This window comes from Pelobates fuscus, chromosome 3 (assembly GCF_036172605.1).
Source record: "Pelobates fuscus isolate aPelFus1 chromosome 3, aPelFus1.pri, whole genome shotgun sequence".
NCBI lineage: Eukaryota > Metazoa > Chordata > Amphibia > Anura > Pelobatidae > Pelobates > Pelobates fuscus.
In genome coordinates this window covers 371,470,967-371,498,168 of record NC_086319.1, presented here as the reverse complement: position 1 = coordinate 371,498,168, position 27,202 = coordinate 371,470,967, and the positions used below count along the sequence as shown (strand labels likewise).

The window sequence follows — 27,202 nt, the reverse complement described above, 5'->3', positions numbered from 1 at the left end:
GTCATTTTTCTCATTATACCATGTCTCGGTAACAGCGACTAAATCTACACTATCAGTTGCCATTATTGCCACAAGTTCATGGATCTTATTCCCTAAACTGCGAGCATTTGTAGACATGACTCTAAGCTTATCATTTTTTAACACACTTGCTACAGGCACCTTCTGTCCTTGTTTTGGGGGACAATTGGATTGATGTTTTATCACCCTTTTGCCCCCCCCTCCTAGTTTAAAAACATCCTAGCAAAACCTCTGAACTGCTCACTGAGAACATTTGTTCCCTTTTGAGAAATATGCAAACCATCTTTTTTGTACAGTTTATTTCCATTCCAAACAGAGCTACCATGAGCAATAAAGCCAAATCCTTGCTCCCGACACCATTCACCAAGCCACAAGTTAAAGTCCCTAATACGCATCCGCCTGTCGTTCTGAGTGTTTTGCACAGGCAGAACTTCAGAGAATGACAGTGTGGAAGCAACCTGCCGTATATCATTGGCAAAAACACTAAAAACTTCCTTAACCTCTGAAACCTCATTGCAAGCCAAGTCATTTGTCCCTAAATGGACAAGTACATCCAATTCCCCTTCCTGCTTTGCTTGCTTAACAATATTACAGATACGTCTCCTGTCTCTGTGAGCAGTAGCTCCGGGAAGACACCTCACAAGACCACCATTGTCCATCTCCACACCTCTTATGATGGAATCCCCCAACAACAACTGCTTTCTATTAGGCCTCACCATAGTCTTCAAGCCTCTCTGCACAACACCACTAGCCTCAGTGCCTCTCTGCACAACACCACTAGCCTCAGTGCCTCTCTGCACAACACCACTAGCCTCAGTGCCTCTCTGCACAACACCACTAGCCTCAGTGCCTCTCTGCACAACACCACTAGCCTCAGTGCCTCTCTGCACAACACCACTAGCCTCAGTGCCTCTCTGCACAACACCACTAGCCTCAGTGCCTCTCTCCAGGACACCACTACACTCTGAAAGTGCAGAAAATGAATTATGTAGAACAACAGACTGTGCAATATGCCTTTTATCCACAACTCCAAGTCTACCAGATCCTACAGTAATCCATCTGCCATTCCTAGTATGTCTCTGCGGCAATGGCTTTGCAGCAGTTCCAGCCTGAATTTGTTTACCAGATAATTTACAAATCTCAGACTTCAAAAATACAATCTCCTGCCGCAAGATAGAGAACTGTCTACAGATTAGACAACAACCAAACCTCCAAAAAGTGGAACGTGAAACAAATGCAAAGCAACTATTACACTGAACTAAGTCTGCCATTCCAATGAGGCGAATAATTTAAATCAAACAAATTTTACCTTTTTTTTTTTTTTTTATTTATCCTCCTGGATACCTCAGATTACCTCCAGTTTATCTCCAGAATATCTCCAACCACACACACACTTAGAAGCAACACTCTCCAGAATATCTCCAACCACACACACACTTAGAAGCAACACTCTCCAGAATATCTCCAACCACACACACACTTAGAAGCAACACTTAGATGAAGCAACCAAGCTCTATTAGCCAAGCTAATGACAACTACCCTTATATACTCCTAAAATCACCTCCCACTAGGAATGTTTAACACCTGGGTAGGCCTCTGCTTATTAGCAAACAATAGCTAATTTAAATAGCAATCAATAGCAAGTAGCTACCTAATCCAATCAAATGCCTTATAATTACCAACAGGAAATCAAATCAAATCTTTTGCCCCTTCCCCAGCCCCTCTGTGTCGCTTTGTGTCCTCCCAGCCCCTCTAAGTGTCTCTCTCCCAAGCCCTGGTCTGTCTCTTTTGCCCCTTCCCCAGCCCCTCTGTGCAGTGTTAATTTTGGCAGCAAATTTCTATTTAGTTTTACTCATAGTCTTTTAACTAACAAGCCATTTTAGTTTTAGTCGTATATTAGTCATTTGAATTATTTTAGTTTTAGTCGACTAAAATTTGACTAAAATTTTTAGTCAACAAAATTAACGCTGGTGTGGTGAATGCAATAAGATACCGGGTAGGTGATTAGTAGATGGACAGCCATATGGATTGACCAACATCCACTCTTTCATAAAAATGCATTCAACAATCTACATTCAACAACATGTTACGTGCTCTAGGAATACTGTAAGTGGCCATGCAGCTTACCGCAGGGATAAGTGAAATATGAACAAAGAGGTCCATTCTGATATTTTTTTGACAGCTATCTCCAGCATCTCTGGACTCATTGTTGATGGTAAACCTTAAAGAAAGGGAAAGAGTAGGTGTTATTGATGGGTATTATTTGGGAATTGGTTATGTGCAACTTCTATTGAACAGTTCTTTAATTTTATCACAATTTGGCCACCTGGCTTCATGGTGTCTGACATTATCCATCTGGCAAAGGCCTTGTATAAGACCAGTTCTCTCCTGAAGCTGAATTTTATATTAAACATATTTTTTTCTTTATTATGTTCACCTTTAAACCCCAATAATATGCATTTTTAATTAACACATACTGAGTTTCAAATTTAGTAATTCCACAGAAAATACCTGCTTTTTTGTTAGACCGGGGGTGATAATATATTTTGTTGCATACTTAATGCAGCTCATACGTTACCATACGGTGCTGCAACGTAACAAGTACCAAGCTACCCCCATCTCCAAGTCATATATATCACTTTCCCATCTTACAAGTCCAATAGCTATAAAGCTATGCCATGTTAGCTGAATCAAAAGGTCTAGTACCCTGGTTTTAAAAGCCTTAGACTCCTACTCCAGTGTTAGTCCTGATCCCTTGTTATTGTAACATTTGTTTCCTGGCTATTCATGGCAGCATTAATTATGGGTTAGCTCCGACCCCAACAGGAACAGGACAGGAGCAATTAGTTAATTAATTAATTAGAAACAGACTGTAGGAATAAAAGGTCCCTACACCCTCTACCCCACAATCTTTTTTCTTTCCTTTAACCCCTTAAGGACACATGACATGTGTGATATGTCACGATTCCCTTTTATTCCAGAAGTTTGGTCCTTAAGGGGTTAAAGGACAAACAGGAACATTTCTATCCTAGAACATTTGTTTTCTTGGGCCACCTTCCCAAGTGTACCATGATGGGCTTACCAGAAGTTCAGGCTCTCTTCATCTGAAGAACTAAGTAATCAGCCTGCTGGAGCAGGACTGAGTTAGGTACATATTAGTATATGTACCACATCTGAAGGAACTATGGAATTAATTAATTAATTAATTTATAAATTATTTTACCAGGATGAATACATTGAGATTTCTCTTGTTTTCAAGTATGTCCTGGGTCCACAAAACATTGCATTGTCACAATAGGAAAACAGAGAACAAAAAGTTCAGTGTCTCTGGGTGTACACCTGTGCCGACAACCCCGGATAACCCGAGGAAGTAATGCCGAGTGTCTACTCAGAGACTGGTGTACCAATTAGAGACTCCAGATGTCTCAAGAAGGGGCATAACCCCATATATACAAAATCAAACAACAAAAAGGACAGATGTGGTCAGATTCAAGAAATCAAATGAAACTAACCGCATCTCTGGAAATAACTATAGCGGCAGTGTCTAGGATTATAATGCTGGCTGTCGGTAACAGGTGTAGCTGTGAACCGCTAAGGGTGTCACTATAGACCCATGAGCAGAAAAAATGCTATTAAATACCAAAATGAAGTATATACAAAAAGTTACTGCTAAATGCAAAAAATAAATAAAGTATATACAGTGGTACTAGGATTCCACGCCTGTCAATAGAAGGATATGTATAGGTAGGGATATAATGAGCCAAATGGCAACAGCAACTCACCCCTAATTATCAGCTTTAATATAGTGCACTATAAGGAGATGAGAAAAATCCCCAAGTCCCAACCATAAATACCTCCTATAGAGATAGTAGTAGATACAGGGTAAACAGAGGCTCCAAATGAGGCTAGTACAGGGGTGAAGGGAGATTGAGGAGGGTATGCAGTGTTAATAGCAGTCAAATTCGGACTGCTAGTTTTAAATTTAAACAACCTCTCTCCCTGTAAATCCTGTACAAAAAGGATTATAGGTCCCCAAATCACAACCATAAATACCTCTTACAAAAAAATACTAATGATAGATACAGAGTAGACAGAGGCTCCAATTGGAGCTAGTACAGAGGTAAAGGGAGATTGAGGACGGTAGACAGTCATAATAACAGTCAAATTCGGACTGCTGGTTTAATTTATAAAGCCTCTCTCCCTGTTAATCTAGCTAGACAGGCATAGAAAAGAAAGAGTAAATCAAATATACATTAAGTGATTAACATGGTGCTAAAACCACCAGTGCCCAGTGCTCATATCCGTGATATGAGGAAAAAACAAATTGCCCAACGTACGTTTCGGTGCTAAAAAGGAGCACCTTCGTCAGGCCCCTGACGTTGGGCAATTTGTTTTTTCCTCATATCACGGATATGAGCACTGGGCACTGGTGGTTTTAGCACCATGTTAATCACTTAATGTATATTTGATTTACTCTTTCTTTTCTATGCCTGTCTAGCTAGATTAACAGGGAGAGAGGCTTTATAAATTAAACCAGCAGTCCGAATTTGACTGTTATTATGACTGTCTACCGTCCTCAATCTCCCTTTACCTCTGTACTAGCTCCAATTGGAGCCTCTGTCTACTCTGTATCTATCATTAGTATTTTTTTGTAAGAGGTATTTATGGTTGTGATTTGGGGACCTATAATCCTTTTTGTACAGGATTTACAGGGAGAGAGGTTGTTTAAATTTAAAACTAGCAGTCCGAATTTGACTGCTATTAACACTGCATACCCTCCTCAATCTCCCTTCACCCCTGTACTAGCCTCATTTGGAGCCTCTGTTTACCCTGTATCTACTACTATCTCTATAGGAGGTATTTATGGTTGGGACTTGGGGATTTTTCTCATCTCCTTATAGTGCACTATATTAAAGCTGATAATTAGGGGTGAGTTGCTGTTGCCATTTGGCTCATTATATCCCTACCTATACATATCCTTCTATTGACAGGCGTGGAATCCTAGTACCACTGTATATACTTTATTTATTATTTTTTGCATTTAGCAGTAACTTTTTGTATATACTTCATTTTGGTATTTAGTAGCATTTTTTCTGCTCATGGGTCTATAGTGACACCCTTAGCGGTTCACAGCTACACCTGTTACCTATCATTAGTATTTTTTTGTAAGAGGTATTTATGGTTGTGATTTGGGGACCTATAATCCTTTTTGTACAGGATTTACAGGGAGAGAGGTTGTTTAAATTTAAAACTAGCAGTCCGAATTTGACTGCTATTAACACTGCATACCCTCCTCAATCTCCCTTCACCCCTGTACTAGCCTCATTTGGAGCCTCTGTTTACCCTGTATCTACTACTATCTCTATAGGAGGTATTTATGGTTGGGACTTGGGGATTTTTCTCATCTCCTTATAGTGCACTATATTAAAGCTGATAATTAGGGGTGAGTTGCTGTTGCCATTTGGCTCATTATATCCCTACCTATACATATCCTTCTATTGACAGGCGTGGAATCCTAGTACCACTGTATATACTTTATTTATTTTTTGCATTTAGCAGTAACTTTTTGTATATACTTCATTTTGGTATTTAATAGCATTTTTTCTGCTCATGGGTCTATAGTGACACCCTTAGCGGTTCACAGCTACACCTGTTACCGACAGCCAGCATTATAATCCTAGACACTGCCGCTATAGTTATTTCCAGAGGTGCGGTTAGTTTCATTTGATTTCTTGAATCTGACCACATCTGTCCTTTTTGTTGTTTGATTTTGTCACAATAGGATACAGTATTACAAAAATACAATATACAAACTATATATACACACACACATACATAAATGTAATACATGACAGGTAATGAATATATTCAACATATCAAAATGTAGTGGACTTGGATAATCCTTAAAAAATCCCCTTTGTGCATCAAATATCCCCCCTAGGATTATAGGGCAGAGTCTTATGGAGAAGCCAGAGGTAAGTGTGACAGACCCTCTGTCTCTGTCTTATTCTATTCCTTTCGCCTATCCGTTCGACCAAATACAGCTATGCCCTATATCACCATTGTCCGTTCGACTAACGAAAGAACTACCGAACAACCGACCACCCAGATGCGGAGTGTGGCACTTGTTAACCTTATTGCCCCTCCTAACACCTCCAAAATTGCAAACACCTCAACGTTCTAAGCGGTCGGCTGGGTGGTCAGCGTTCGTTTGTACGAACACGTGGTGGAGGCCATCTTGGAATATGAATGCAGCCAGCGGTGTTTGGTCGACAAGTGTATGGAACTAGAATCGGACACTCGACGGCGCGAACACCGCTAAGAATTCCATGCTCACAGATGTTCGGTACTATCCACACAAAATGAACAGCGTTCGGTAAGAACATCTCACAAACTACCAGGACTATGGGAACGGAGGCACGAATGACTAATTGTCTTATAAGTTGTATTTTGGAACCCCGAAAGAGACTGACCGCACAGACTGATTTCATGGAACTGTTTTTGGCAGGCGCCTCGTGTGCGGTCGGTCAACACTATACCCCGGTGGCGTTTCAGCTACATTTGAGGGATCTGAGTGAATTCGACATATGTTGGGCGCTCAGACCCTGGCTATCCAGGGATATAGGACTTGAAGGGGTACTTCATTGTTAACTATGTATTTTGGGGTATTTTTTAGGCATGTGCATGGGGAAAATTTTCGGTTCGGTTCGGCATTCCGAAATTCGGGATTTTCGCAATTCGGCACTTCAGCACTTCGGAACTTTGGCACTTCGGAAATTCGGCAACTTCGGAAATTCGGCACTTCTGCATTTTGGGACTTCGGCACCTCGGGACTTCTCTTGCAGCTGCTTGGTAGATAACTCCCTAATTCCCACGGTATTAGGGAGTTATCTACCAAAAGGCTGAAAGACCTAAATTGGTCTTTCAGCCAAATTTACTAATACTAAGTAAAAATTACTTAGTATTAGTAAATTTTGCCCCTACTCGCTATACTGCGAGTAGGGGCATGTCTAGTAACCAGTGAGCAGCCTGTGACTGCTCACTGTTTAAAAAAAAAATAGCACCCCCCGGGGTGGGGGCCCTAAATCAGAATAAGGGGGGGACCTAATGTCCTTCCCCCTAGCCCCCACCCCTGAGCGGTGGGTGGGGGCCCTAAATTATAATAATGGGGGACCTAATGTCCCCCCCCTGGCCCCCACCCCTGAGCGGTGGGTGTGGGCCCTACAGTAAAATAATTGGGGGGACCTAATGTCCTCCCCCCTGGCCCCCACCCCTGAGTGGTGGGTGGGGGCCCTACAGTAAAATAAGGGGAGGACATTAGGTCCCCCCTTATTATAATTTAGGGCCCCCACCCACCTCTCAGGGGTGGGGGCCAGGGGGGAGGGCATTAGGTACCCCCCCTCATTATAATTTAGGGCCCCCACCCACCGCTCAGGGGTGGGGGCCAGGGGGAGGACATTAGGTCCCCCCCTTATTCTGATTTAGGGCCCCCACCCACCGCTCAGGGGTGGGGGCCCGGGGGGAGGACAATAGGTCCCCCCCATTATTTTTCATTAGGGCCCCCATCCACCGCTCAGGGGTGGGGGCCAGGGACTCGGGAGGGGGGAACTTATTTTTTATTGCTCACTGTTTAATAGACATGCCCCTACTCGCGGTATAGCGAGTAGGGGCATGATTTACGAATACTAAGTAATCTTTACTTAGTATTAGTAAATTTGGCTGAAAGACCAATTTAGGTCTTTCAGCCTTTTAGTAGATAGCTCCCTAATACCGTGGCAATTAGGGAGTTATCTACTTATTCATTCCTGACATTACATTGACTGGCCAAGTAACTTACATTTTATATGAATGTGTGTTACTTGATTGTTGAAAGTGTTGCAAATGCTTACAGCTGAATCCTGGCTAAGTTTGTATACTTTTTATTTAAAATTATTTACCATGTAACATTCTTCTTCTTTCACTGGGTAAGTATATTAGTACTTAGGCAATACTGTGCTTCGGAACTTCGGCACTTTGACACTTTCACACTTCGGCCCTTCGGAAATTCTGTAATTTCGGAACTTCGGGACCTCGGCAATTCGGACATTCGGAAGTACCCGAATGTCCGAATTGTCCGAATACATATTCAGACCGAAACGAATTGCACATGTCTAGTATTTTTTATTATGCATGTTCTGGACCTGAGAGGTAATGCAATTATGTGTGTGCTTATGTCGCTGTCCCCTCTCAGGTCCAGTGGGGAATGCCCCTGGAATATGTCACCAGAAACCCCTTGCATGGAGACCTGCATAAAAGGCCAGTTCTAGCTCCATTAAAATCAGTCTTACTTTACCCTCAACACAGAGTCCTAGCTCTTGTTGTAGGGAACTGCTATACAAGCTATACCTGCTTCTCTACTTGGAAGACTACTTGGAATGCTGTAAAACAACTCACACTTGGGGAAAAGACATCTCTGGCGATGGATACCCCTCTACTATCCGGGGTGACCGCTACAGTAAGTAAGTCTATATTCTTTTAAAATATCTTCAATTTACCTTGTTAGAAAGCTGCCTTAAAAAGAGAATTGTTCTGATAAGGTAATTATTTACTTATTTACTGTTATTTACTTCTTTGGAATAATTCTATCAGGAATTTCATAATCAGAGGCGGCTCTCTAATTAGGCGGCCGCCTAAGGCCTCGCGGCCGCCTAAACCGCCTGTGGGCAGACTGTGTCAGGTCCTCGGTCACTGACCGAGGACCTGACACCAGGAGGGGGCCCGGCGGCTTGCCCGGTATGCCGCCGGGTGCGAGGCCCCTCCTGGCTGCCCGGCCAGCCACCGCAGACACCGGTCTGCAGCTCCGCAGTGAGCAGAGCTGCAGACCATGTGTCTTGCGAAAACCGGCCAATCAGAGCGTTGCCGCGGGTTACCATGGCAACGCTCTGATGGTCTCGCAAAATTACATGGTCTGCGGCTCTGCAGAGCTCCAGACCGGGAGCAGTGGCCACCGGACCACCAGGGAGCCCACTGGACCACCAGGGACTAAAGGTAGGCTCTCTCACCTCCCACCACACTCAGCCTCCCTACCACCCTCCCCACCACCCTCAGCCTCATCACCCTCCCTACCACCCTCAGCCAGCCTCCCCACCCTCCCCACCACCCTCAGCCTCACCACCCTCAGCCTCATCACCCTCCCTATCACCTTCAGCCTCCTCACCCTCCCTACCACCCTCAGCCCCACCACCCTCCCCATACCCTCAGCCTCCCTACCACCTTCAGCCTCACCACCCTCCCCACCACCTTCAGCCTCACCACCCTCCCCACCACCCTCAGCCTCACCACCCTCCCTACCACCCTCAGCCAGCCTCACCACCCTCCCCACCACCCTCCGCCTCATCACCCTCCCTATCACCTTCAGCCTCCTCACCCTCCCTACCACCCTCAGCCCCACCACCCTCAGCCTCTCTACCACCTTCAGCCTCACCACCCTCCCCACCACCTTCAGCCTCACCACCCTCCCCACCACCCTCAGCCTCACCACCCTCCCCACCACCTTCAGCCTCACCACCCTCCTCACCACCCTCAGCCTCACCACCCTCCCCACCACCCTCAGCACCCCCCACCACCCTCAGCCTCCCCACCCTCCCCAATTCCCTCAGCCTCCCCACCCTCAGCCTCACCCCCTCACCACCCTCACCACCCCACCAGCCTCAGCACCCCCACCACCCTCAGCCTCACCACCCACCACCACCCTCAGCCTCACCACCCCCACCACTCTCAGCCTCACCACCCCACCACCCTCAGCATCACCCTCAGCATCATCCCCCCACCCCAACCACCCGCAGCATCACCCCCTCACATACTCAGCATCACCCCCATCCACCTCAGCCTCACCCCTCACCACCCTCAGCCTCACCCCCACCCCCTTCAGCCTCACCACCCTCAGCCTCACCACCCTCACCATCAACCCCCCTCACTCTCACATCACCCCCTCACTCTCACATCACCCCCCTCACTCTCACATCAACCCCCCCTCACTCTCACATCAACCCCCCCTCACTCTCACATCAACCCCCCTCCTTCTCCCATCACCCCCCTCCTTCTCACATCATCCCCGCTCACTCTCACCATCACCCCGCTCTCCCTCTCACCATCACCCCCTCACACCATCACCCGCCATACACACAAAACACTTCAGTCTCAGACAAAAACGCAAACATGCTCACAGAGACATACATTCTCACACACAAGGATACTCTCTGTCAGACACACTCTCAGGCACATACACAGGTAAACTGTGCATCAATGTGTATATGTGACACTTTTTTGTTAGTGGGGCCTCATGTTTGAGTTTCGCCTAAGGCCTCATAAATTCTATAGCCGCCTCTGTTCATAATTCTTAAGATTCTTTATATTACTTTGTTAGATGGCTTCTTCCTCTGCCTCAAGATCTTTATCTAGAAGACATAGGTGAGCCTCATTATATTATATTCAGGGGGTAAAAGAGTGGCAACATGGGCCCATAATATAATTATTATATTGGCCTTTTTTTTTCAGCCCATGTAAATAACGAGAGAATTCTCCTAGAAAGCATAAAGAAAAGTCAAATCGATGTATCAACTGCAATCAAGTGGCACCTAGTGGTAAAAATCTATGCAAAGAGTGTCTTACGGAAGCTGCAGAAGAATTGGATAGAAAACAATCACCTCAAGCAGATTTGAAGAAGTGGATTTCAGAAGCAATAGCAGAAGGGTTTAAATCCACAACCAATAAAATGATATCATCCAAACGCCCGAGAAGAGAAAATTTATCTACAGATTCGAGTGAAAATACAGATATAATGGAAGAAATATCAGATGAGGAAGAACTAAATTAATCTTCAAGATCTCTGGATTCAAAGGCAGTGGACAAACTGATCAAGCTCATAAGAGGTACTTTAAGGTTCCCAGAGGAGAAGTCAGATATGAAAGAATCAGACAGATATTTTGAGGATCTAAAAGCTAACAGATCAACGTTTCCTGTTCACGCTACCATCAAGGAAGTAATTGCTCAGGAATGGCTTAAACCTGAGCGAAAGGTTACTCTAAAGAACAAAAAGCATTTAGAATATATCCATATGCTTAAGATGATTGCAAAACATGGAACTCAGTGCCGAAGATAGATGCGGCAGTTACTCACATGGCAAAAAAGACAACTCTACCCATAGACTCCATGGCCTGTCTAAGGAAACCTATGGAGGAACGCCTTGATGCAAATCTGATCAAGTCATACCTGGCATTGGGATCAGCTTTACACCCAGCAGTAGCTCTAACCACTCTATCTAGAGCGTACAAAGTTTGGATAGAAAATCTAGAGGAGGATATAGCAAGAGGAGTCAGTAGAGAACATCTCCTGGACGGTTTAAGAGATTAGAAGTTGGCAACAGAATTCTGTTCTGAAGCCTCATTGGATGTCACAAGAATGGCGGCAAAAAGTATAGCCCTGTCGGTTGCAGCAAGGAGAGCTCTTTGGTTACACTCTTCGGGAGCAGATTATGCCTCTAAAGCAAGGATAGGCAACCTTCGGCTCTGCAGATGTTTTGGACTACACCTCCCATGATGCTTTGCCAGCATTATGTGTGTAAGAGCATTATGGGGGATGTAGTCCACAACATCTGGAGAGCCGAAGGTTGCCTATCCCTGCTCTAAAGCCTCCCTGTGTGCTCTCCTATTTCAAGGAGATCTTTTATTTGTTAAAATCCTGGATGAAGCAATTCACAAGGCAGATGATAGAAAAAAGCTTTTATTCCACAAGAAAGAAGAAAATGTGGGTCCTCCTCCTGGAAAGAAAAAAGGTACAAAGGACCGGTCCTTTCAAGAGAGCAGGGAATACAAACCTGGAAGGGAATATTCTAGAGGCTCTAACTGGAGGAACTACCAGAAAACTTCTTCCAAAGTCACGAGAGAAAGAGGGTCAAGAAATCCAAGTAAGAATTTCTGAACATTTGCTGGCCCAGCCAAGAGTAACAGGAGGAAGACTTCATCTCTTTTATCCTGTCTGGGTCAAAAGCGTTACAGATGTCTGGGTCCCATTGATTTTAAAAGAAGGATACAGGATAGAATTCGAATCATTTCCAAAAAGAGAACATTTCAAGGGCCACTATTCTATGTTTTTTTTTTGGCACCAAAACCACAAAAGAAATGGAAACTTATTTTGGATCTAAAAAATTTGAACTCCAAATTATATCAAGATCCTTCAAGATGGAATAAATTTCGACAATCGTGCCCAATAGAAAAATTGGAGATTGGATGATTTCAGTCGACTTGAAGGATGCATATTATCAGATTCCGTTAAACATACATCACTGCAAGTTCCTTTGGTTTTGCATAGCAGGGAGAAATTCAAAGGGCTCCCATTCAGATTAAGCATGGCACCAAGGACTTTCTCAAAAATCCTTATTGCCCTGGTGGCAGTTATCCAGAAGAAGAAGATAGAAATTTATCATTATTTGGACGATTTCTTGATTATAGGTCCATCCCGGCAGGTACTAGCTATCCATACTCAGGCAGCAGTGATTTGTCTACTAGAACATTGATGGATTTTGAACCTGGAGAAGAGTATGATGGAACCTTCACAGAGAATTACCTTTTTAGGAGCAGCAAAAGATACAACCATCAGGACAGTGAACCTATTACAAGACCAAATAGAAAGGATTCAAATAAAAATCCAGAATCTTTATGTCAAACCGAAAATAACAGCAAGAGACTTGATGAGCCTGTTGGGATCACTCACATCCACCATAGGACTAGTAAAATGGGCACAGTGGAATGTACGACCAATACAAATGGAGTCCTTGAGATAGTTCACAGAATTTTTTATTTTATCTTCTCTTTTGTGCTTGCCACAGAAATGATGCATCTATGAATTTGTTGCAATTTTTTGATTCCATACATATGTCACACTCCCTACTTATGACCTAATACAGCGGACTTCACAATTCCTTCCAAACGGCTTAAGTTGCGCTAGCCTTATTTATACTCCTTTTGTAAGTTGTGCTTTCCCCGTTCTGGATATGCAGAAAAAGGAGGCTTGATTATTGATTATTCATCTGTGGTGTTATCAATATTTCTTTGGATATGACAATGGAAGACAATTGTCTCCTGACTACTAATGGTAACGTAGCATATCAAAAGAGTCCACTATCTATGAGGGAATACAGGCATATGGTAGATTAGCCAGTTAGTTTACATTGAAGCTAGACTTAGTGGCAACTAATGTGACATTTTCACTCCTTACAGAGCAACTCTGGAGTCACAGAGAAATTCATGTTGTAAACCTTCTTATACCTATCACATTCCCTTACAATCAAATAATCCCCTCTCATGCTGAATTTGGCCATACCACCCCAACCAGGAAGCCAATTCATGTATGCACTACACAAATCACATTAAATAGCAATATTCTATAGTACAACAATGAATTATACACCCTAGGCGTGACAGAGACTACTCCTACAGAAGATCCAGAATGGTCAATTAAGAAAGCAATTAGGAAGTAAGACATGACACGTGATCTGGAGGTTTTTATGGCCATTTATGTGAGTAAAGGTTGAATTTGGGAGGTTTTGTGTGAACACAGCAGTATTTACTGGGATTAAATATGAGGAATGAAGAACAACTAGAGTGACTGTCTACTTTATGGTATGCCATATGACTGAGTCATAAAATTCTTTCCTAGTATACTGTTGCAAAAACAACCTCTTTATAATGTACGAATATTTCTCCCATACATCTTTAAGTGTTCCTTTCACAATTAACATTATTTTTTTTTTTTTAAATGTATCCTCTATAAATAATTAAATAAACAAATAGAGAGGTCTCTAAGCGATGATTATTACCGGAGAATTACTTCTCTTTAATATCCAATCTGCATTATTAATTAAACGAGAGAGGTTCTACCTTGGATAAAAAGAATGGGTGTATAAAAAGAAATTTGTATCATTAAAGAAACACTATTGTGTTATAAAGGCAAACGTATATTACAAAAGCTGTAGTGCCCTGCTTTCTTTCTACATGTGCCCACCTCCATATGAGGGTTTGAAAGATGAGATTTACTTACATTTCAGCCCACACTGCGTCGGACAGCACGAAAGCCACTCCACTTTGGCTGAGATCAAGAAAGCATTGAGAGGTTAGTGCGCATGTGCAGCAAAATGCTACTCTATGGGGAGAATTAATATGCTTAAGGCCCTCTAGGGCTGAAACGTCGCATTTTTGCACTTTTATGGGGTGTTTTACCCTCCAATAAATACACCTTCAGTACCTGTAGTTTTGCCTGTACATTCTATTACCTTGTATCTGTGTGTGTATGTGAAGGTATGTGTGACAGTGTGTGTATGTGCGTGTCTGTGTATGTGTCTGCATGTGTATGTATGTGTGTGCCAGTGTGCATTTGTAGGTATGTGTGTATCTATGTGCCAGTGTGTGTATGTGCAGGTATGTGTGTGTATCTGTGTGCCAGCGTGTGTATGTGTATCTTTGTGTGTGCCAGTGTGTGTAGGGTATGTGTGTGTGCCTGTGTAGGTATAGGTTTGTATCTGTGTGTGTGCCAGTGTATGTGTCTGAAGATATATGTTTGTATCTGTGTGTTATTGTGTTCCCATATCCCTCTGTGTGGCCGCATATGTGTACAGCCTCATATCCCCTAAACTAGAGTGCCCTATCCCTCCGCTGCAGCCCTTTTCACCCCGTTATAGTCCAACACCAGCTCTCCTCCTGAGATTTGGTTCTGGATCCGCCCCTGGTTACTACAGTCATATATTGGTCACAAGCATCGCATTGAAGTTGTTAAATTGCAGTGTCCCTGTTCCCTTAACCCTGCACCTGAAAATATTGCAATTTTAGACAAACTGCAATGTTTGCACTGCAGGGTTAAGACACACCTAGTGGTGCTTCCTGCAGTTTCTCAGAGTTTAATTACACAAGGACACCCAGCATCTTGGAAAACCAGATAGGAAAGCATTGATTCAATACTTTCCTATGGGGAAAGTCTAATTAAGACGCCAATGCCCATGCGTGGAGGAAGAGGCATAGGGACCAGTAGGACAGGTGCCATTGACAAGACTTTGGATTAAACTGTTTGCAAATGGTTTAACCCCTTAAAGAGTAATTCCAGGCATCATTATTTGGAGTAGTCATGGTGCCTGGAGTCTGAATGTGCATCGTTTTGCTTTGAAACGCTACACAAATTAAGTTTAACTCCTCGGCTGCCAGAGGTGTAACTCCTACGGCAGCTTCACTGGGGTGTCATCAACGTTCGCTGCACAGAATTGCATCAATTGGCTGAGAGTGGTCAGCTGATGAACTCAACCAAAGAATGTCAACCTTCGCGGCTTCCGCCTTCTACAGCTCTGCAAAAGCCGTGAGTGCATCACTGGACCACCAAGGGAGCATCAGAGCCAGGCAGGGACCCAGGAAAGGGGGGCACACCATTGCAAAATGGTTTGCCCCACTACCGGGAAGCAGAGACAGGGTACTGCTGGCATCATAACACAACAGCAGCCTTCAGATAAGATGGCACCAAGGATCTCCGGACACCATAATGATTTTTAAAGTATCCCTTTAATTAATATCTTTCTCTTGAGAGAAATATGTGGAATATAATTTACCTTTTATTTCTTTTAACCTATTTTATAAGTATGCCAAGTGAAGGTTTCTGTATGTTCATTGGTTTTCTAATATAAAAAATAAAAAAAACTAAATAAATGAGCAATGTCCCCTCCCATGTCAATCAATTATATGACAGCAATTCACTGACATAACGCAGATGGTTCAGACTGGAGGTGGGTGGTAGGTAGGGAGAATTATGGTGGTTGTGAAACTAGTGTAACATTAACAAAACGTATTAACGGCAGCCACAACGGAGCAGGAAAGGGGTAAAGATTGAGCTAATAGCTCCTTGTGCAATGCTATATATCATTGATCTTTAGGATAAATTAATTATTTAGCGCTCAGAGAATTGCAAACAAGAAAAATGAAGGTGTTATGACAGCTTCACAATAAAGGAGCATGTTTTTGACCAAAAATAGTGCAGACATTTTTTTTTTATTAACTATGTTGACCGAAAATGTTGCAGCTCTTTGATCTATTCAGGGACAGTGCATGGTTACATAAAACCTCTGTATCTGTGAATTGACATGTTTGATCACTGTGACTGCCTCTTACACAGACTGGATGTGTGGGGCGGCCTCAGATGGGGCATATATGGAAGGGCTGGCCCAAGACATCATGCTCCCTGAGCCCTAGGATGAAATGTGGCACCACTCCCCCCCAACAAAAAAACACATTATGTTAATTTAGGTAGAGAAATAGATTGCAAGCTCTTGAGGACATTTTCTTCAGTCTTTGCAATTACATATATAAACCAGGACATAACTGACATCCATATGCCTGTGTTATGAAGAATTGTCGAATCAAACAGTTATTTAATCATATCTGCTAACTTGCGTTAGATTGGTGACCAGGGCATACAGGTAATTTCACCAAGAGCTTGCAATCTAACAGAATCAGGTCCAGCAAAATTAAAGTACTTGATAAGTTAGGCAGCAGGGCAGGTGGCACAATGGTAGGCTCAGGCTGGTAGATGGCAGCAGAGGTGACTCAGTTGGATGGCATCATTGTATTTGGCACAGGGCTGGACTTGGAGACTGACACTGGCAGTGGTGGTGGACTGGTGGTGGGTAGCAGACTGGAACTAGCAGCACTCAGGACTGTAGCTGGACTCACACAGGGTCTCATGAGAAAGGTAGAAAGAGCAGAAGTGACTCACTTGGTAACCTCTGCTTCTGATTGGCTCAAAGCAGTGCAGGTTCACATGCATAGGCTAACAGTAATTCACCACATCCTTCCCATGAGTGATTTAAAGCTGCACTGTCAATCCTCTTCCCCCCGAAAAATATTTGTACTTAATGAAGATAGAATCTTTATGAAATACTCGTTATGACAATGGAATTGGAATTTCACTGAAATTAGGGACTACTTTTTATCTGTATTTCTTCTCCGCCTAACTTTAGCAGACTCATGGTGGAGTCTAAGAGTCCGTCCCTGCAGCCGAACTCGCTGTGTCTATGGAGGATCCCGTGGTCTTGCGGGATCCTCCATAGACCTTAATGCTGTACTCTTGCACATACGCGAGAGTAGAGCAGTGATGTCAGCGACGAGGAGGACCACACCGGCCCAAGATGGCGGCGCCCATGAGGGACAGGCTCAGGTAAGTAAACTCACCTTTATTTACCCCCTTGGCCACCTGACCCCCAGCGGCAGTGTCCCCGTCGGTGGCAGTACTGCTTTAAACCAATGTATGTAAAATTGCACTGAGGGAGCCAATCAGAATCAGAGAAGACCAAGATTTGCAGAGGTGTAGTACAAAAAGTAACGGGTTTATAAACAGAATAGAAATGTATATAAACACATAAAGTACCTTACTTGATTTATATCCGATATGGGTGTTTTATTTCCAGTTCAGTTATTAGATCACAACTTTGCCTTTTAAATAGATGCCTTTGCATACAGAGAATATATTGCACAAACAGATTTTCTATCTGTATTTTCAGACACGCAGAGCACAGCAAATGTTACTGTCTGTCTGTCCATTTGCAAGGCCCATCAACGCTGCCTTAAACTTCTAACCCCCATTTATATCCGTTATTATCCTAGGTTCCTACATGTAAACACATCCATTGTCTCAGAGCGCAGCCGTACATGTTATGTACAGAACAAGCCATCCACGAAAAAAAGGCTTTTAAGGCAGGATATTGACTGTTAAGCACCTAATTATCTTTAATTCTTTATTTTTTTTGTGCAAAAGCTTGACAGACATGCACATTTTGCCATGGCAACAAGTACAGGCTTTTCACATGGCATTATACTGTGGCATACAAAGGAACTGCACATTTTTATGTAACTAACAGATTAATACAGGTTGTGTCAGAGAATGGTATGGCTTTAGGCTTGATGAACAGTAGTGTAGGCTGACATTAACTTTGTCATATGGAAACAAATGGTATAACATGCTAAACTCTGATTAACGTTTGCGTGTGGGAGCCACTGGGTACTTATTTTCATACTATGTCGAGGTAACATATTTTCACACAGGAGTAATTGCTAGGCATGGTGTTAGCTGGTTATGAGCAGTAGGTGACATGCTAATTTAGTTGACTGGCGTGTACGCATATTGTAGCCAAATACAATATGAAAATAAAATAATAATTAAAGCACAGTGTCCACTGCCACTAGATGCAGTCCTGAGCTGGTTGCATTAACGGTGTGGCTGCTGCAAGCTGAAAGTTAAACAAGAATAAAAATACTACCAGAAAAATAACCCTGGGGTAACATGTCCATCAGGGAGCATATAGAGAAAGAATGAGCCATTGGGGATTATTGCCTGTCCCCATGCAGCAATTGGGGGTAAGCTTAACATTGGGGGGTTAGATGACACTGCCTGGGACTGCTTAACCGATGCCTGCTGATGGCAGGTTGTTACCCCCAGGGAGCGTAAATCCACCACTATGCAAGTGAGGTCCGCATCGGTTCCAAGCGCCCTTGTGCTCTTGTTCTGCGCTGTCTGACATGCCATCCAGCCTTGTAACCGGGTCTTGTCCTCTGGACCCCCTCAGTGCTCTGGGTTTGCGTTGCCATGTGTCCTTTCTCCAACTGAGTGGTTTGCGCGTTGGTGATTTGCTCCCAACTGAGCGATGTACAGAAAGGCTGCGGCAAGGTTGTGACCTAATTATCTTTACATGACAATTTAATGCTGGCTAACGAGAACGGTGTTGAGCAAACGTTAACCAGCTGGAATATAATGGCCTCTGTGGTTTTATGGCTGTTCGTCATTGGGACAATAATTCTATGGTTGTAATGGCTGAGGTGGCGATTCGTTTTAACACCTTCGCTGACAGACATACGGTATGTCTTAAAAGTTGATGGCTTCAATTTAATATTTTGGGATACACCTCTTTAAAAGATTTAATATTTTGAAAACATATTGTAACATTTTGATATTTTTTTATATATTGATAAAAAAAAAATTTATATGATTTTTAAAAAAACATTTTAATATTTAAAAAAAAATGTTTTTAAATGTTTATCCCAAAAAAAATTCATTCATTTTAAAAGCTGATCCAAACATATTAAATCCCGGCCAAAGATAGGTCTTTGTTTTTACATATTTTCACATCATACTTAGTCAGTCTTCAGAGTGACTGAACTCCATGGCAAATGGAGTTTTAATAACAGTGTGCCAAGGTTAGATTTTACTGGCCTAGCTGCATCATTGTATATCCTTAATCATTTTTATTCTACACGTTCTCTGAGCTTCCATCTTGTAATTATTGTCGGTACATAATGAGCCATTATTACAGTATTCAGATCAGAAGACTCACATAGCCAGAAATATTATTAAAAAATATTTGTGGTCTGTAGTGGAGCTGCAATCCTGAGATCGAATATCTCTGCGGAAGTCCTCTGGAGCTGGAAGAAAGCGCTGGTCAGTGATTATAGCCCATTCACTCAGTAGCTGGATGACACACAGTTCTGGGAGTAAATTGAGGTTTATAATGCCACACACAACTTTTTATGCACAGACCCCAGCATGGATTCTCCATAGGAAAATGTAAAAGTGTAAAAATGTAAAAGTCCCTCCCCGGCGTCTCTGTGTCTGAGAGATAATTGAGTTCAAAGTAAGTTACAGGAAATCATAAAAAATCACAAAAAACACCCCAAAAACATATATAATATATGAATATAGAGGAACCCCACAAGTCTTATATCCTAGAATAGCCCGTGTGTGAGTGCCCAACATATCCAAATAGCGCTCAGATCCATTCAGTTCTGACCGGGTGACCACGAGGTGAGTACCCCAAATAGTTCAGAGAAACAAAGGCAACCGCCAGTCTGCTTTCGGGAGTTCCTGTGGGAACACAGATGAACGCTCCCCCTGGCTTTTAGGGAGCAAATGCTCCCCCCAGTCGGTAGCTCCTATCTCCCGAACGCCGTTCGTCTAGCCAGTCGAGAAGTTGAACGGGAAGCGATACAATCTTTGCGAAGGTTCATGAGATTGTGTAGCCGAAATGAGTTTCATGCACTCGACGACCAAGTAACGCTGCCTCTGTTCGGGAGACAAAATGGCCGCCATTCGCTGAAACGTGTGCGTTCATTTATACGAATGGCGGCCACCCATTGAAAGCACTCAAGTTAATCACTTAATTGCGGTTAACAGTCAGGGGTGGTCGGTGTTCTGAGAGCTAATAAAAGGGGGACCACACATGTTCCATTCGGTCCACGAACAGGGGGATATGGAGGAGTTCGGGAAACTGGGGATAGGTCCGGGCAACAAAAGGGAATATTACAAGGTCCACCACATGCTCCTACTAGCTAGACTTCATGCCAGCACATTTTTCTTAATCTTGATATTATTGTTATTTATAAATCGCCAACAAATTTAGCAGTGCTGTACAATATGTGGACTAACAGACAAGTATGTGTAACAAGACGAGTTAGACACACCAGGAGCAGAGGGTGTAGAGGGCCCTGTTCAAATGAGCTTACATTCTAGAGCGAGTGGGGTAAAGAGGCACAAGACGTAAGGGTAGGATATATTTATACATGTATGGGAAAAAGTAGATTACTAGAATAGTTTACAATGAAGGGTTAGCTTATTGGAAGACACCGTTGCAGGACAGGAAGCAGGGTGGGTTATCAAGGTGTGGGGAGGGAAAGCGAATAACCGTTTAATTGATATGCTTTCCTAAAGAAGTGAGTTTTCAATGATCATTTGAAGGAACTGAGACTGTCTGAGAGTCTAATGGAGAAGGGAAGGGCGTTCCATAGGAGCGGAAGTCTTGAAGGTGAGTGTCAGAGGTGCAAATATGAACAGAGGATAGACAGAGATCTTTGGCAGAGTATAGGGGCCTGGATGGAACATACTTGTGTATCAGTGAGGATAGGTACGAGCAGCGTTATGTAGAGAGTTGTAAGCAAGCAAGAACATTTTAAATTGAGCCCTATACTTTATGGGAAGCTAGTGTAAGGACTGACAGAGGAGCGAGGCATAGGAAGAGTGGGCAGACAGAAAGCTTCACTGACGCATTCATTATAGATTGTAACGTGCCAAGCTGGGAACGCGTAAGACCACTAAAATGCGGATTGCAGTAGTCAAGATGATAGCGTCATGGACCAGCATCTTAGCCATATCTAGTGTTAGATAGGGGAGGATGCAAGCTATGTTTTTGAGATGGAAGTGGCAGGATTTGGTGAGTGACTAGACATGAGGGGTGAAGTAGAGGTTGGATTCAAAGAGAATACCTAGCCAGCGAGGCTGCGAGATAGAGCCATTGACTCGGAGGGAGACAGACATGGGAGTAGCAACACTTGAGGACGGAAAGATGAGAAGTTCAGTTTTGGACAGGATTAGTTTAAGGTGAGCTATCTTCCAGTTAGATATAACAGATGGGCAGTCAGAGATACAAATCAAGAGGAACGGTGAGAGATCAGGATAGGACAGATAGATTTATGTGTTAATCGCATGGAGGCTATATTGAAAGCCAAAAGAGCTGATAAGTTTACCAAGGGCAGCAGTATAGATCGAGAACAGTAGGGGACCAAGGACTGAACCTTGGGGAACACCAAAAAAAATGGGTTGCAGAGAACAGGAAGAACCAGAAAGAGAAGGACTGGGGAAGGTAGGAGGAGAACCAGGAAAGAGCAGTCTCGTAAACCGAGATTAGGGAGGGTGAAAAGAAGTTATTGATGATTAACAGTATCAAAAGCAGAAGAAAGGTCAAGGAGAATTAGAAGACAGTAGCTACCACTGGATTTAGCAGCAATTAAGCCATTGGACAATTTGGTCAGAGCCGTTTCAACAGAGTGACAAGTGCAGAATCCAGGCTGAAGAGGGTTAAGCAAAGAGTTGAATTCAAGGAAGTCTGTTAATTTTGCTTGCACAACTCTTTCTCTCAGATCTTGGAGGAAAACTGTAGTAGCGCAAGAAGGTGGTAATTGGATGGAGAGTTAGGGTCAAAATTGGGCTTTTTTAGAATCAAGTTGAAGGTTGTGTGCTTGAAGGAAATATGCCATAGTAGAGGGAGATATTGAATATTTTAGTGAGGGGCTGAGCAAGAGAAAGAGACAAAGCACAAATGGAATGTGAGGGAATAGGATCGAGGGAACAAGTGATGGGGGTTGGAGGACCGAAGTAGAACCAAAACCTCTTCGGGCATAGCGGGTTCGAGGAGTATAGAACAAGATAGGGAGGAGGGTTGAGGGAAGTATTGGTAGGAGAGAGTTTAGAGATATATTCAGGGCCGTCTTTAATATTGATTGGACCCTGGGCAAGCATCTGCTTGGGCCCCCTGGGCATGCAATCACTCCCTCCACCCCAACCCAGAGGAGAAACTAATGTAGAGAGTGCCTTGGTGCAAAAAAAAATAAAATTTCAGGCCTGCCCTGTAGCACAAGATTAAAGAAAATATAGATCCCCATCTGTCATACTACAACTGCGATGCTATGCCAGCTGGGGATCTACCATCCTTGCAGGGTTGTATTTTTGAGCAGTGTTTGTGCAATTGAATGTCAGCATGTTATAGAGTGTATGTAGGGGTGTATTTGAATGTACTGTTACCATTGGAATGCAGTGGTGTACTTGTGTGTAGTGTTTGCGTTTGAATGCAGGGATGTGTGATTGTCTGTAGTGTTGGCTTTTAAATGCAGGTGTACTTTTGTGTGTAGAGTTGGTGTTTGTATATAATTTTAGCGGTTTAATACAGGAATGTGTTTGTATGTAATGTTTGTATTTGCATGCAGGGGAGTGTTTGGATGTAGTGTTGTGTTTTAAATACATTTGTACATTTGTGTGTAGTATTGGTGTTTCAGCAAACTGGTGTGTTTGTATGTAATGTTTGTGTTTGCAGGGGTCTGTTTGCATGTTGTGTGATTTCTGTAACACATATACACATACACATTAATACGCAGATACACACATAAACACACTGACACAGGCTCACACCTTGACACATACTGGCACATACACACACACACACACACACTCGGATACACACCCTTTGACAAACAGATACAAGCACTTTGATACACACACACACTGGTACATCCACACACAGAGATACACACACATACATAAAGGTATAAATGCAGGGGTGTATATGTACAGTGCTAGAGATGGAATGTAGGAGTGTATTTGTGTTGGCATTAAAATGCTGGGATGTATACATTACCACACACTCAGATGCACACTTATACACGCTGACACATACACACACACACACAAACACACACACAAGTACACATACACACACACACAAGTACACATACACAGGTATACATACACACAGAAACACTGACACACAGACAAACACAGCCAGATACACACACTGACACAAACACAGCCAGACACATACAAGGACATAAACACAGCCAGATACACACACACACACACACACACATATGTGTACATTTACATATTTTAATCTCTGCCTTCTAAAAGCTCTTGGACAGCAACTCCCAGCAACCTTGGCCAATATAATGTCTCAACTTACATACCCTGGTCCAGAATTTGGCAAAAGTGACATTTGGAAATGGTGTACAGCCTTTGATAACACTTGATGCAATAAAATGTTAAAATAAATACTTTTTAAATTTATATTTAATAGGGAACTGTGAGGTTCTTCTAAGATTTTTAACATGTACTTATTCCCTGTGTGTTACATTACAAACACCAACACTTGAATAAAAGTGATATCATAAATTAGCATAACAAAAAACAAAACATATTTAGCCACCCTCCTGTCTCCTTACCTTTTGGGTACAGAGGGGTGGCTTCCCTGGTGTCCAGTGAGAGCTTGCTGGCCCAGGCTGATGGGAGTCTGCCATCAGCTTTCTCAGTCCCTCTCCCCCACAATGCCTCCATGTGGTGTGTGCCTACTCCCCAGCGGCACTGAGGAGGAAGTGATCTGACCTTCCTCCCAGCATGCCACGGAGAAGAAAAGGGATCACAGGGCAGTGTGTGCAGGGACTAGCTGTGAGCATACACATAGAATGTCTATGGCTGTGAGTATGTATTCAGCCAACCCACATATTACAGGGACCCGGTCCATAGCAGTATTAAAGGGCTGTGGCCCCTGATTCTCAGGTGCTGCAGGGGGCCCATGGGGCAGCTGCCTTAGGGCCCCTATGAGTAACTGGGCCCGGGGCAGCTGCCCCTTTTGCCCCTCCTTAAAGACGGCCCTGGATATATTCCCTGATTGCAGAAATCTTCTCAGTGACGAGAGTAGTGAAGTTTGTGGCAATCAAGTTAGTAGGAGGAGCAGCAACAGGGCAAAGTAGAGAGTTAAAAGTGTGAAAGAGGTGTTTGTGTTTTCGGGAGTGTGAGGGTATTGAAGTAGCGATATATAAAAATTAAGAAAACCAAAACACTTCGGTTTCTAAAGACATCTCTTTCTATGGCCTCTATTTAATAATGTTGGATAAGCTGTTCAAACGATTTAATATTTTTGGATAACATTTTACAATAATTTTTTTCTAAATACTAAAAAATATATCATATAGAAATAAAAAAAAGCAATACATCATACGATATAAAAATATTACGAAATTAAAATATTTTTCATAATACTAAATCATTTGAAACGTTTATCCACAAATATTAAATTATATGAAGTTTACCCAACAATGTTTAATCAAGGCTTTTGTGTCTATTCAGTGCCAGTTATAAGTACTGTAGATTTTGCTACATGTGTATTAACCATGAGAGGTCAGTCAGTACATATCTCATTAAGATCTACCGACACCTATTATTTAACTTATGAGACCACAGAGAGTCATCTTAAGGTTAGCAATGTATGAGTTCATCCGCAAAGTCCAATAAACTTTGAAATCAACTTAGAATCATCTTGGTTTAACATTACATGGAATAGGTTTTATGTAATTTAGAAAGCAGTTAACTTGTCACCTTTTGCTCAATGACATTTTCCGTGTGTTTGAGTAACACGTAGTTTTGGCTTCAAGTCTCAATAGTTCAATCTTAAGCTTTAGTGAAATAAATGGTAGTTCTTTCCTTTTTGAATTCTCCAGTCTTACCAAATAGAACTTAATGAACAAGCAAAACGTTCTATTGACCCTTACTGCACAGTAGTTAATAAACTTTAATCTTCATGCACATTTAGCCCTACATGTATATATATCACACGTACAGATTTCTCTAGAACATAAAACATAAGGTTTGCAATTGATTAGTTAATTCATTCATACATTCTTTACAACAGAAATAATTCAACCATTTTACTATAGTCGCATTGTGTCTTTCTAATCATTGCATAGGAACACGTGGCTCATATCCGAACATACATGGCTACTGGGAAAAGGCTGATAAGAGTGCAATTATACTAACTTTCACTTCAATAGACACAAAAATGATCACATTTTTAAATTGACTTGGTTATGCAGAAAATACGACATTTTGTATATAAACAAGGGTTTACATTTTTACAGTCCCACCAACTTATATTGTGATATTGTACACAAATTATAAGAAGGCTGGCAAAATGAAGAATGTACATAAATGATATCCATTCTACACGCCAAAAAAATCCCAACAAAACTATGCATATGACATGCTTGCTGTCTGGCATTCAGGATAGAATACTATTTATACAAGCTTTGTAATTGGAACATGCTTATATTATGCCATTTCCAATCATAGCCCAATATCTATTCTATTCTATAATTGGTGCCGTTACCAATAGGTTAGCCATGGTCTAGTGTCACAACTGACTCATATATCCCAGTTTAAAAGGCATTTTAATATTTTACATTTCAAAAAAATGCAAGTAATTGAATAAGTTTAACTTTTTTTTTCTTCATTATTTTCTCTCTTGTTTGTGTAACATTTACACAGGTAAGACACAAAGAAGAATCACTTTGAGTGTGATCGTAAGATCCACTAGTCGTTGTACTGCACACTGGGGATCATCATTCAATATTAATCGAATATAAGATGCAAGCGTTGTACTCACGTCTGGAATGTAGGCGAATACTCCATTGGGCTGCTGTGACTGTGGAATATAGCAAGGTGTGTCTACAAACAGCTTTCAGCCAGGTAAGAAATACATTGTGTTCACAGCCAGGGACAAATGAGCAGGATTTACCAGTGAATGGCAGTAAAGGTAAAACATTATCAAATGTGCTCTTTCAGCATAAGAGTATATAGTGATTGTACTAAACATTAAGAACACCTCCTATCGCCCAGGAGAATGACGCTGTCAAGCAAAGGGGCCTTGTGTTTGCTTGTTGAAATAACATATTAAATTAAATTGAGTCTGAATAGGTCAGAAAAAGCTGAATAGTTTGCAGAACTGCATAATAATAATAATAATAATAATAATAATAATAATAATACAAACAATTAATTGTTACAAAACTGACATAGGTTGCACCAAACAAGGTTCCCATGGAAGATCTCCAAAAATGGTCATAAACCGGGCAAGAAAAAGGGAATCTGGATTCGACAGATAGATAGTTTAATCTTATTAATCATCACAAAGATGGGTATTGTGGTTAAATTGCAACAACAGTGTTATTAACTAAAGAGTTAAAGGGACACTATAGTCACCTGAACAACTTTAGCTTAATGAAGCAGTTTTGGTGTATAGAACATGCCCCTGCAGTCTCACTGCTCAATCCTCTGCCATTTAGGAGTTAAATCACTTTGTTTATGAACCCTAGTCACACCTCCCTGCATGTGACTTGCAAAGCCTTTCTAAACACTTCCTATGAAGAGCCAACTCAAGTTTATCCTTCCTTTATTGTTCTGTTTAATCTAGATTTTCTTATCCCCTGCTATGTTAATAGCTTGCAAGACCCTGCAAGAGCCTCCTGTATGTGATTAAAGTTCAATTTACAGAGAAAGAGATACAATTGTTTAAGGTAAATTACATTTGATTGAAAGTGAAACCATTTGTTTGTGTGCAGGCTATGTCAATCAGAGCCAGGGTGTGACAAGGGTTGCATAAACAGAAACAAAGTGATTTAACTCCTAAATGGCAGAGGATTGAGCAGTGAAACCTGAGAGGCATGTTCTATACACTAAAACTGCTTCATAAAGCTAAAGTTGTTTAGGTGACTATAGTGTTCCTTTAACTTTTTTTAGGAATTCAAATGTT

The 27,202-nt window shown here is 42.2% G+C and overlaps 1 protein-coding gene across 1 annotated transcript in view; it reads right to left on the bottom strand.

Annotated features, from left to right (window-relative positions):
- Positions 1-26,230, bottom strand: part of LOC134601860 (stimulated by retinoic acid gene 6 protein-like) — a 60,869-nt gene extending 34,639 nt beyond the window's left edge. Inside the window, exons 1-2 of the mRNA XM_063446362.1 lie at positions 26,057-26,230; positions 2,146-2,239 (exon numbers count right to left, since the gene is read on the bottom strand). Of these exons, the coding sequence (XP_063302432.1) occupies positions 2,146-2,239; positions 26,057-26,082 (120 nt within the window). The 5' untranslated portion in view covers positions 26,083-26,230. The remainder of the gene's footprint in view (positions 1-2,145; positions 2,240-26,056) is intronic.
- Between the last annotated feature and the right edge of the window lie 972 nt (positions 26,231-27,202).